At 39.8% G+C, this 12,767-nt stretch overlaps 1 protein-coding gene across 2 annotated transcripts in view; it reads left to right on the top strand.

Annotated features, from left to right (window-relative positions):
- LOC104609851 (pleckstrin homology (PH) domain-containing protein) overlaps window positions 1-12,767 on the top strand; it is a 165,833-nt gene that overhangs the window by 113,001 nt on the left and 40,065 nt on the right. For both annotated transcript variants that reach the window (XM_010276250.3, XM_088895911.1), the window contains exons 46-51: window positions 9-521; window positions 2,056-2,817; window positions 2,919-2,992; window positions 3,079-3,427; window positions 3,532-3,630; window positions 3,702-3,857. In XM_010276250.3, the coding sequence (XP_010274552.1) occupies window positions 9-521; window positions 2,056-2,817; window positions 2,919-2,992; window positions 3,079-3,427; window positions 3,532-3,630; window positions 3,702-3,857 (1,953 nt within the window). The remainder of the gene's footprint in view (window positions 1-8; window positions 522-2,055; window positions 2,818-2,918; window positions 2,993-3,078; window positions 3,428-3,531; window positions 3,631-3,701; window positions 3,858-12,767) is intronic.

The following is a 12,767-nucleotide window of genomic DNA, read 5'->3' as shown; positions in this document are numbered from 1 at the left end:
TTGTGCAGAATATGACCGAAGAAGATAAAAGTAAGGAGTCTCATGGGAGAATAAGATGTGGTGTAATACTTTCACAGAGGTCAGAAGTTGAAAATGATATGCAAATGTTAAGTAATGGAAGGAAACCTGGATTCATTCAAATCAGTCCTACCCAACAAGGGCCTTGGACTACCATGAAACTAAACTATGCTGCACCTGCAGCTTGTTGCCGGTTTGGCAATGATGTTGTTGCAAGTGAAGTAAGAGTCAAAGACGGCAACAGATATGTAAATATTCGTTCTCTGGTTTCTGTTAGCAACAACACAGATTTTGTACTTGATCTGTGTCTCAAAGTTAAAGCATCTTCTGAAAGCAAAAGGTCAACTAGTGATGGCTGCAAAGGTGAAGACAAAGAAATCAATAACAATAACATCATAACAGATGTGTTCTTTGAAACTGAGAAGTACAACCCAGACATTGGCTGGGTTGGCTGTTTCACTCAATCTAAACATGATCACTCTGGAGGTGGATGCTCTCATCAGGTGATTTGTGAATCTAATCATGTAGTCTCTAAGGATAGCTCTCATTTATACTGGCTAAGTCATTGCCTTTACTGTAGTGGTACATAAGATCATGCTTTAAATTTATTTTTGAGCTCATACAAGGCTTTCTTTTACTTCTGATTTCTATTAATTATTTCTCATTTTCTTTTTGGTATGGTGGTGGTGGTATATTCTGAACACTATATTTAACACTAGTATATAAACTACTGCTGGCACCGCAGTAGAACTTTGGCCTATCATTCTTTCTTTCTTCTCTTCTTCTCTCTTCTCCTCTCTTCCCTCTTCTAATTTTTCCAGGACAATAATCTTCTCCACATCCTCATTCCCCCATCGCCTCCCTACAACTCCTCTTCCATCACTGTCGTTCTAATGCCAAATGTAGGCTCTTCTCCTTCAATTGCTAACCTAGCAAAGAACAAATCTAGCAAAGAACAAATCTCTAGGAAAGAACAAATCTAACTTTGACAGGATCAACTGAAATTCCTGTCTCAACCAGAAATTGAGCAAACTGGAGTTCATCCCACCTTCAATTTTGGAAGTCATATCTCCTGAACTTTCCGCAAGTCTCTCCTATTGCTTTGAAAGTCTGGGTACAACATGCATGAAGTGCTATCCCAGAAATGTGATGAGATTCCCTACAAGCAAAAAATCTGCAGACATTCTGACCTAACCTCAGTTCAAGGTATCTAATCCTCTTTCTATTTCATCTCTTAGAACATTTTCTGCATCTTCTTTTCTCAAACATCTCTTTCATTCAGATCTGAGTCGAGAAATCTACCTACTAATCACGCATCTAGAACTTTTAATTTCCCTTCCAACTCTCCAAAATCCTGCACAACCACTCCTAAGGCTGCCATCATTCAATCTTTCATCATTCCTTGAGCTCCCTCTTCTGCTTAAGCAATCACAGACACCACCCAATCATCAGAACAAGTGGAAGTGGGAGGCAGTATTCACAGACACCACCCAACCACATGGGTGGTATTGTAGTTTTGTTTATTTTATTATAAGTAGAATTGAAGGGAACCAATGGCCCTATTTTAGTTGGTTTGTTATTCTCTTCTTCTGTCTTAACTTCTCCCTTTTTAATCTACCATCTGTTCTGCTTCTCTTCCTCTAAAGCTCTACCTCCAAGTTGAGAACTACTTCAGATAGGTTTTTTCTGTGTCATTTTGATGCCTTCCCTTTGAGGACAAGCCCTAGATGAACCGTTATTTTCTTCATATCAATCATTCTTTTTACTCATCAGACCAGAATTAATCTTAATTAAATTCTTGATATGAATGAAAACATCACTTATAAATTAATAATAGCTATGTCTTCAGATTGGTGTTTTCTATGACATCTTTATATGAATGATAATACCCTATTGTTCAAAAATAACTCCATTGTGCTGGCCAAGAAGCCTTTTGGTCCAGTGATTTACTTAAGAAATTCACCCTTAATTTGTTTCCAAATTCCAACTGCCTCTGTTTTAATGAGCACATTATTTGTTCCAACTCTTGTAATACAGGGGATTTCAGAAGTTGATTTACCACCAGGTTGGGAATGGATTGATGAATGGCATGTTGACAATTCATCAGTAAATACTGCTGAGGGATGGGTTTATGCTCCAGACCTTGAACATCTGAAATGGCCTGATTCATATAATCATTTAAAGTTTGTCAATTATGCAAGGCAAAGGAGATGGATCCGGAACAGGACACGCATCTCAGGTGATGCAAAGCAGCAGATATCTGTCGGGTTATTGAAACCTGGAGATACAATGTCTCTTCCTCTGTCATGCCTGACACATCCAGGACGGTACATCATGCAATTAAGGCCATGGAGCACTGATAATCCTAATGAATATTCTTGGAGTTCAGTTGTGGATAAAGAGTTTTCTAGCCAACCAAAAGAAGTTTCAGAAATTTGTGTATCAACTCTAGCAGAGTCTGAGGAACTACTGCATTGCACCCAAATAAGTGGAACTTCTTCAAATAATTCTCAGGGACTTTGGTTTTGTTTGAGCATACAATCCACAGAGATAGGAAAAGATATCCATTCAAATCCTATTCACGATTGGAACCTCGTAATTAAATCTCCGTTATCTATTACTAATTTTCTCCCACTGCCAGCAGAGTTTTCTGTTCTTGAGGTGCAAGGAAATGGTCAGTTTGTTGCTTCCTTTCAAGGAATATTTTTACCAGGAAATACTGTAAAGGTTTATAATGCTGATATAAGGAATCCTTTGTATTTTTCCCTTCTTCCACAGAGAGGATGGCGGCCAGTACATGTAAGTTTTGAAATTTAATATGCCCTCATTGATTCTTGCTGCTTTAATACAATCTTGTTCTTTTTTTATTTGGAATTTTTCATCCATGTTTTTCTTTCCAGGAAACTGTCCTTATATCACATCCTAGTGGGGCTCCATCTAAAACAATAAGTTTAAGAAGTACATTTTCTGGAAGGTTTGTCATAACCAGCACATACATGTTGAAAAGGTCTCCTTCCATCTCTCTCTCTTCTTTAATCTCATAACCTTTATGTTATGCAGGATTGTTCAAATCATTCTTGAACAAAACCAGGACAAACAACAGCTAGTGGTGGCAAAAGCTGTTAGAGTCTATGCTCCTTACTGGATTTCAAGTGCCAGATGCCCACCGCTAAAATATAGACTTGTTGATAGAGGAGGAAGAAGGCAAAAGCGAAATTTCTCTCTCCCATTTCAGTCAAAGCAGAACAATGAAGGAATACTTGAGGAAATCACTGAAGAGGAAATATTTGAGGGTTATACGATTGATTCTGTCATGAACTGTAAACTTGTCGGCCTCTCAGTATCTATCAGTCAGTCTGGAAAGGAACAATTTGGACCTGTTAGAGACCTTTCTCCTCTTGGTGACATGGTTGGTATTATCCTAAATTGCAGATTACATCAATTCTTTTTATATGGTGGATTTAAGGAGTAATAATTTCATTTTATTTATTTATTTTTGTTTTTCCTCCTTAGGATGGATCAATGGATCTTTATGCTTATGATGGTGATGGAAATTATATCCGGCTTTTTATTTCCTCTAAACCATGCCCTTATCAATCCATTCCTACAAAGGTAGTTACAAAACTTTAAGGATTTGAGGAATTCCTATATGGAGATTCATATTTGATTTTTTTCCTCTTTAGGTAATCTCTGTCCGACCATTTATGACATTTACAAACAGAATAGGCGAAGATATTTTTATAAAGCATAGCAGTCAAGATGAGCCAAAAGTTCTACCTGCATATGAAACAAGAGTCTCATTTGTTTCTCATGAAACAGGGGGATCAGATAAACTTCAGGTAAATAAACTCTTCTTGTGTGTTTTATTTATTAAGAGAATTTACAACGTTCAGAGTCATATAAAATCAGTATACTATCCCTACGTCAATTTTAGAGGATGTATGGATACATGTTCATAGACATGGATACATGTGGGAACACTGGAAAATTTTTAAATATGCATGGATACTCTTAGGAAATACATTGTGAATGTTAAACAAATAAAGACTAACAATTTAAATGTTTAATTATTAGAAATAAGGTATAAGAAATGTAGAACAAATTGATCATATATTTTGTGGGCTATAATGTAGTGAATAATGCTTGTTCCAAATAAATGTTCTGAAATTCTTCTGTGCTCTCTGACTACTAGGTTTGTATTTCAACCATATTAGCACTTACTGTGGTAGTGGTGATTGCTATGTTTGCTGGATTACAACAGTCGAAGAAGAGGGAGAGGAAGAAGAAGAAGAAGATCTGAGAGAGGCAACTTAAACTCTTCAGCCGACCTAACAAGTTTATATAGATGATTATAAAATAATATTACATGAACGGACTAGAATGCCCCTGATTAGTGATGGGACACCTAGACAAATAAACAATTAAAACATTAAACAGGTTTAGGCCCAATAACTAAGAACATAAGACACAAATAAGACCAACTTAAACACTAATAACAGCCGAACCAACACTCCCCCTCAAGCTAAGCATGGATGTCAATCATGTTTAGCTTGCCAAGTAAGTCTGAGAACTTCATTGAAGCTAGTCCTTTAGTTAGCATGTCTGTAATCTGCATCTCGGAAGGAGTATAAGGAATGCAGAGTTCTCCTGAGACAATTCTTTCTCTAATGAAGTGCCGGTCAATCTCAATGTGTTTCGTCCTATCATGTTGCATTGGATTATTTGCAATGTTGATGCCAGCCTTGTGGTCACAGTACAACCTGAGAGGACACTCGACCTTTACCCCGAGCTTAGCAAGAAGGGTTCTAAGCCACAGCAGTTCTGCAACACCATGGGCCATAGCTCGATATTCAGCCTCTGCACTCGATCTGGCAACCACATTCTGCTTTTTACCTCGCCATGTAACCAAATTTCCTCCAACAAACGTGCAATACCCAGAAGTAGACTTCCTGTCCCCAATAGAGCCAGCCCAATCTGCATCAGTATACGCTTCAATTTCAATTTTGTTGTGTTTTTTAACAGAACTCCTTTTCTTGGGGAAGTCTTTAAGTACCTGAGAATTCTTTCCACTGCTCTCATATGAGGAATCTTTGGAGAGTGCATGAACTGGCTGACTACATGTATAGTGTAAGCAATATCCGGTCGAGTGAGAGACAGATATATCAGCTTGCCTACCAGGTTTTGGTATCTTCCTCTATCAAGGTAGTCCTCTCCAACTGATTCCTGTAGACCATGGTTCTGCTCTAGTGGAGTATCTATTGGTCTACACCCCATCATACCTGTCTCCCTTAGTAGGTCAAGGACATACTTCCGCTGACATATATAGATGCCCTCTTTTGATCTAGCAACTTCAATTCTAAGGAAGTATCTCAGATGGCCCAAGTCTTTGATCTCAAACTCAGAAGCCAAGAACTCCTTTAATCTTTTTATCTCTTCCAGATCATCCCCTGTAATCACCATATCATCCACATAGATGATTAACACTGTAAGTCGGCTATTTTGTTTTCTTATGAACAAAGTATGATTTGCACCACTTTGAGTGTATCCCACTCTCTTCATGGCCCCACAAAGTCTCTCAAACCAAGCCCGAGGAGACTGCTTAAGGCCATAAAATGCTTGCCTCAGTTTACATACTTTCCCATCAAAGCCATAACCTGGTGGAGGATCCATAAATACTTCTTCACGTAGATCACCATTTAGAAAAGCATTTTTTACATCCAACTGATGTAGCTCCCATGAGAAATTTGTAGCTAATGACAATAACACCCGAATTGTGTTGAGCTTCGCGACTGGAGCAAAGGTTTCTTTGTAGTCAATCCCTTCCTTTTGAGTAAACCCCTTTGCCACAAGTTTGGCCTTGAATCTTTCAATGGACCCGTCCTCCCTATGCTTTACAGTGAACACCCACTTGCATCCTACAGTGCTCTTCCCTTCTGGTAGATCTACTAATTCCCAAGTCTTTGCTTTCATTAGGGCTTTTATTTCCTCATTCATAGCCTCTTTCCATCTTGGATCAGACACTACTTCTGAGTACCTAGTAGGAACATGCACTGAGGAGAGAGCAGACACAAAGGAATAATAACGAGGAGATAAACATGAGTAAGAGACAAATTCAGCAATGGGGTGTCGGATAGTACAAGAGCGGGTAGACTTACAAAGAGCAATAGGGAGATCCAAATCAGAAGTATGAGTGATAGGATTACTTGAAGTTGCTGAGGCAGATTGATCCGAGTCCGATTGATTGCTGCCATGAGTTGGAGGGTCTTTTTTCCTTCTGTTGTAGGTGATTCTTATATCTTTCTGTTGCTTATTGGTGTCTCCAATTACATCTGCAGCATCAAGAGTGGTAACAAGAGTAATGGGAGTCTCACTAGGTTCACCCGAGATGCTACAACTAGGAGGATCAGGAGGAGAGGATGGAAGGCCCGAGGCAAAGAGGCATAAAACAGGAGGGGGAAGGAGAGTCCAAAGAAGAATCCTCTTCCATCCCACTAGTCTCCCTCTGAAGAGGATTTTGGGGAGAATGAAAATAGGAGTGAGACTCAAAAAATACCACATCTTTTGTGACATACTTCTTCTTGGTGATGGGATCATAACACTTGTAACCTTTCTGGGTAGGAGAGTACCCTAGAAAGATTCCTTTCGTAGCCCTAGGATCCAACTTGGACTTCTTCGGATCCTTAACATGCATAAAGTACACACAACCAAAGACCCTAGGTGGAAGAGGAAAATCTGGAAGATTAGGGCAAAGGACAGAGAAAGGAGTTTTCATACCCAACACCTTGGATGGCATCCGATTTATCAGATATGATGCGGTAAGGACAGCTTGAGGCCATTAGTGCTTGGGCACCTTGTGCTGAAATAATAAAGCTCGAGCGGTCTCCAATAAGTGTCTATTTTTGTGCTCAGCAACCCCATTCTGTTGAGGGGTACTAGCACAAGATGACTGATGTATCATGCCAGCATCCTCCATGAACAGGTTCAAGGACCTTTCAAAATATTCCGCAGCATTGTTTGAACGGAATTGCTTAATCTTCTTGTCAAATTAAGTCTCAATCATTTTACAAAATGCCATGGTTATCCGTGGAACTTCATCATGTCCTTTTAACAAGTAGATCCATGTGCATCGTGAATAGTGATCAATAAACTGATAAAGTAACGAAAGCCATCCATAGAAACAAGGGGTGAAGGACCCCAAACATCAGAATGGACCAAATCAAAAGGAGCTTGAATTTCATTACTAGAAATTGGATAAAGGTTTCTACATTGTTTTGACAACTGACACACTTCACAAACTAAACTTTGACTCGAAATACCCTTAAATAATTCAGGAAACAGCCCTTGCAATGGTGAAAAAGGTAAATGACCTAGCCTAGCATGCCACAAGTGTAACCTAGCTATTGACTCCTCATTATTCTGTATTCTGACTACTGGTTGCAGATGATTGTAAGGCCGAACTTATGTCTGCATCAAAATAGTAGAGACCTCCACACTCATGACCGCTCCCAATCGTTCTCTTCGTCAATCTGTCCTGAAAGGCACAATGAGTAGGAAAGAAAGTTATACTATAGTTTAAATTCTTGGCAACCTTCGAAACAGATAAGAGATTGGAAGTAAGATTGGGAACATGTAGAACAGATTTAAGAGAGAGGTTCTTGCTTAGGTCAACTCCCCCTTTCCCCGAGATGGTGGAGAGGTAACCATCAGCAACCCTCATCTTATCTTGGCCAGACATCAATTGGTAAGAAGAAAATAAAGGACATGTGTGTCATGTGGTCAGTGGCACCAGAATCAATAATCCAAGAAGTAGAGTCAATAGAACTAGTTGTACTATAAGTAGAGACAATACCTGATTTGGCAAGAGAGGTGGAAGCAAGAGAATTAGTCCTTAGACGGGTTAAGGCCCGGCTAAGGACCTCTACCTCATCAGCAGTGAAACCCAAGGATTCGGATGTGGGGAAATTAGCAGTTTGTCCCATGGGAGAAGATGCAACTGTAGATGTGTTCTTCGAGCTACCACCACTGTGACTAGTAACATGATTCCCACTTGCTGTTTGATTCTTTTGGGGCTTCCTGTCTTTCCTTAAAGCAGTTGGTTTCAGATGAGGATAAAGAACCCAACAAGTCTCTTTTACATGCTTTTCACCACCACAATGAGAGCACTTAAGATGCCTCTTGTCTGAATGCTTGCTCCCCTTTTGGTTTGAAGAAATTAGGGCTGAATGTTCAACAGACTCTTCAGCTGGCTGTGTTTGAGTGTCAACTTGCATCTCTTTCCTCCTAACCTCTTCATTCCTTACTAGATAATAGACATGATGTAAATCTGGCAGTTCATCCCTTCCCAAAATTTGAGACCTTATGCTCTCAAACATTGGGTGTAAGCCAGCCAAGAACTTAAAGGCTCTACCCTCCTCAATTTGTTTATCATGCCTCTCCTTGTCTTTTGCATTCTCCCAATCAAGAATAAGATGGTGATCGAATTCTTCCCATAATCCTTCTAGGGTTGCAAAATATGTTGCAACTGTCATGTCACCTTGTCTCAATGCAGCAATGTCTTGGTTCAGCCTATAAATTCTGGCATTGTTCTTTCTCTGTCCATAAGTTTTAGAGACTTTCTCCCAAATCTTAGCAGTAGTCGGAAAGTGTTGAACAGTCCTGGCCACTCTTGAAGTCATCAAAGCAAGCAGCCAGGACATAACAGTAGCATTTTCCCTACGCCATACTGCATACTCCGCACTACCCATTGCAGGTTCCTTCTTCTGTCCATCTAGATAACCCGTAAGATCCCGGGAAGTAATGAAGAGCATGGCTGAAACAGACCATTCTCTGAAATTATATTCATCTAACAGTACATTGGTAATCTGCAAGTTATGCAGATTTGGATTTTCCAGATTAGGAGACCTTCCACCAGGTCTATTATCCCTAGAAGACACTTCCCCCGATATTGAAGACATCTCCTTCCTCTTACAGTGATCACAATTGAAAAACTCAGTGCAAAGAGCTCAATTTCAGACTTACCGAAGCTGTTGCAGGCCTGAAAACCCCTTGTAACAGAACTGAAACCAAGAACACTCCACTTCTGTACAGTGCAGAACTCTTCTGGACTGGACTGGACTTTGATTTCTGCTGTAGTAGACTATGACCAACTGTACGAACTGAACTAGGACTGTCGAAGTCAGCCCTTCCACCTAGATCTGTTCCACACAGATCTCTCTTAGCAGCCGAATGGCTACTACCTGCTGTAAGGTGTCTAGTAGGGCATCGATTTCTGGAACAAACTCCCCTTGGGCCCTACAACCAAGGGAAACCCTAGATACGGACCTTGCTGTGCTCTACGGTCAGCCCTAGGGTTTCTTCCCAGCGATCAAGACAGAAGAGAGAAAGGAAAAGAAAGAAAAAAACGGAGAAGGGCCAAAAGGTGACAGCTGTAATCAAACAAACGAACCTGGCTCTGATACCTTGTTTGCTGGATTACAGCAGTCGAAGAAGAGGGAGAGGAAGAAGAAGAAGATCTGAGAGAGGCAGCTTAAACTCTTCAGCCGACCTAACAAGTTTATATAGATGATTATAAAAAAATATTACATGAACGGACTAGAATGCCCCTGATGGGACACCTAGACAAATAAACAATTAAAACATTAAACAGGTTTAGGCCCAATAACTAAGAACATAAGACACAAATAAGACCAACTTAAACACTAATAACAGCCGAACCAACATGCTAGATGGGTCTAGAATCTAGAGTAGGCCCATAATTGCTTATACTGTCACAAAATGTAACCTCATGAAACCTTGATGTTCTTAAAGGCCCCCATTAATCACATTTTAAATTTGAGAATAATTCTCAAAGGCTTTGAGATCACAGGATTGGAGGTTGTAGTGAGAATGGGCTGAATGGGCCCTAGTGTTCTTTATTTCTTTTAAGTAGTGTTTAAAAGTTATGTTTTTTTAGTTATGGGCCTTCTTTTATTTTCTTTAATTATTTATTTAGTGCTGGCCACCCCATTAAGGGCATCCAAGTAATTGTACTCAGACTTAGAGTTATTAATAAAAGTGATGAACGGGGGCTAGAGAGAGCGGTTCGAATTCTTCTTTTCTCTCTTTCCTTCTTTTCTTCTTCCACAACCTATTGGTGAAACTTCTTTTCTTCTTTCTCTTTCTCTCTTTTCTTCTTTTCTTGCATTATCTGAATTACTATAGGTGTAATTTTCAACTTGGTATCGGAGCGGGTTCTCACTTTCGACTTTTTTCTCCTTTCTTTGCCCATACATAGTGTATATAGAGAATTGTTCAGTTGATCAATCAGCTACTTATGCAGCCCATTTAGGAAGGTTTTGGAAAGTTTTGTGGAGGTTTTTCATCCTTTGTTGAAGCCTAGGGTAGGTTCTTGGAGATTTTTTCCCAAAAACTCTAGATAACTGGAGAAACCTTGTTACAAGTTGTAGAGATAGTTTGAACTAGGCGCTTGGGGATCAGAGGTAAGCCTTTTGATTTCTATTAGGGGCGGTTTTGGTTGGATTGAATTCTGGAACCTTTGGAAGGGGTGGTTGAAGTTTCTCTCTTTCTCTCCATCCCGCAGGACCCTGTGAAACCCTAATTTTTGGGGGTTGAGAGGTTGTTCTTTGCTTAAAACCGTAAATCTCGCCTAGTAAAGCCCTAATTTGATTTTCATTTGCATCCATTTACTCAATGGAGCAAACTGGAGGAGAGACCAAATATTCCACAAACTCTGGGTTTGGACATGGGGGGTCAGTGGAGAATCGTTTTGGGGTTGTGACTATTGTAAAGCTAGACGGGACCAATTATTTAGCTTGGTCTCAATCTATTGAGATACATGTGTGTAGTAGAGGAAAATAGGATTATATTACCGGGAGCAAGAAGAAACTGGAGGAGGATGATCCTACCTATGAAAGGTGGATGCAGGAAAACTACACAATAGTGGGTTGGTTAGTGAATGCTATGCAACTAGACATTAGTCAACATTACCTGTGGACGGAAACTGCAAAAGAAGTGTGTGATAGTGTCACAGAGACCTATTCCCAAAAGCTTAATGTTGTTCAGGCCTACAAATTGAAGCATGATGTGAATAATCTTAGACAGGGGGAGAAACCCTTAGCAGTCTACTTCTCTATGCTAAAATCTCTTTAACAAGAGATTGATCTAATGGAGACTGTTGTTTGGAATTGCAAAAAGGATGCAGAAACATATAGGAGGTTGGTGGAGAGAAATCAGGTCTTTGAGTTCCTCACCGGACTCAACTCGGAGTATGATATTGTGAGGCAGAATATTTTAGCAAAGGATGAGGTGACTTTGTCTCAGGCATATGCTATGGTGACTAGTGAGGAGAGAAGAAGACAGACAGGTTTAGTTTGTTGAGTCACAGGTTGATCACTATGCTATTGCGGGGATGAAGTCGAAGGTTAGCATTGGGAAGAAAGATGTTATCTATGAATACTGCAAGAAGCCTAAGCACACTAAAGACACACGTTGGAAGCTGCATCCAGAGCTCATTCCTACCAGATTCAAGAAAGAAAATGGTGGGAAAAGGTGGAAATGCAAATGTAGCCACCTCTTCACAAGGTGAACAAGGACAGGGTGGAGAGCAGTCAGTGCGAGAACAGTTTGCAGCTTCCAAGGTTGAATATGAGAAGTATGACTAAATCATCAGTCACTTGGAATCCACTACTATAGCTCCATCAGAGACTATTCCTTCCTCTGCATATGCTCACTCAGGTATTCGTGCCACTACATATCATGCTTCTATCTTAGGTGCTCATAAAACCCTTTTGATAATTGATTCTAGTGCTTCTGACCATATGACCAGTGTTTCACAGTTATTCACCTCTTACCAACTTCTTTCTAGCCGGGATAAGATATCCCTTGCTAATGGCTTCCTAGCCCCTATCACGGGAAAGGGAGACATTAAGACCTCTAATGCCCTAACCTTATCATCTGTTCTTCGTGTACCTAAACTTAATACCAATTTGCTTTCAATTAGTAATTTGACTAAATCCCTGAATTGCAGTGTGACCTTTTTTCCTTCATATTGTGTTTTTCAAGACATTGAATCTCAGAAGGTGATTGGGAGTGGCCATGAGGCGAAAGGGATCTATCTGTTAGACACGCTTAAGCAAAGCTAAGTATTTCCTAAGAGAACTGCTTTTGTTTCAAAGTCCACTAATCGTATTATGTTATGTCATAGTCGTTTGGGTCATTTGTCCTTTTCTTCATTGAGTCAGTTGTTTCCAGAGTTATTTAAAGGAATTAGTCTATCGAGTCTTCATTGTGAATCTTGTGAGTTCTCAAAGCATTGTAAGAGCACTTATCCTTCAAGTAATAAAAGATCAACTATTCCTTTTAATTTTGTTCACTCTGATGTGTAGGGGCCTTACCATTTACCATGTATGGGTAGGTATAAATATTTCATCCAGTTTTTTTATGGTTTTTCACGATATACTTGGATTTACCTTATGCGCTCTCGGGCTATAGTGCCTAAACTTGTGCAGAAGTTCCATGAACACATACTCAATTTAATACCTGCATCAAAATATTCCAGTCAGACAATGTTAAAGAATATTTTGAGAATGACCTTACCTCCTATCTTGAGAAGTTTGTGGTTATTCATCAAAGTTCTTGTGCCCACACTCCACAAAAAAATGGAGTAGCAGAGAGGAAAAGTAGGCACATTGTGGAAGTTGCAAGTAGCATTCTTTTTGCTACCCATGTTCCTGTGAAGTTTTGGGGTGATG

This window comes from Nelumbo nucifera, chromosome 1 (genome assembly GCF_055504915.1).
Source record: "Nelumbo nucifera cultivar China Antique chromosome 1, China Antique-T2T, whole genome shotgun sequence".
NCBI classification, from domain to species: domain Eukaryota; kingdom Viridiplantae; phylum Streptophyta; class Magnoliopsida; order Proteales; family Nelumbonaceae; genus Nelumbo; species Nelumbo nucifera.
Note: the sequence above shows the minus strand (reverse complement) of the source record. Positions and strands in the feature narration are given on the sequence as shown.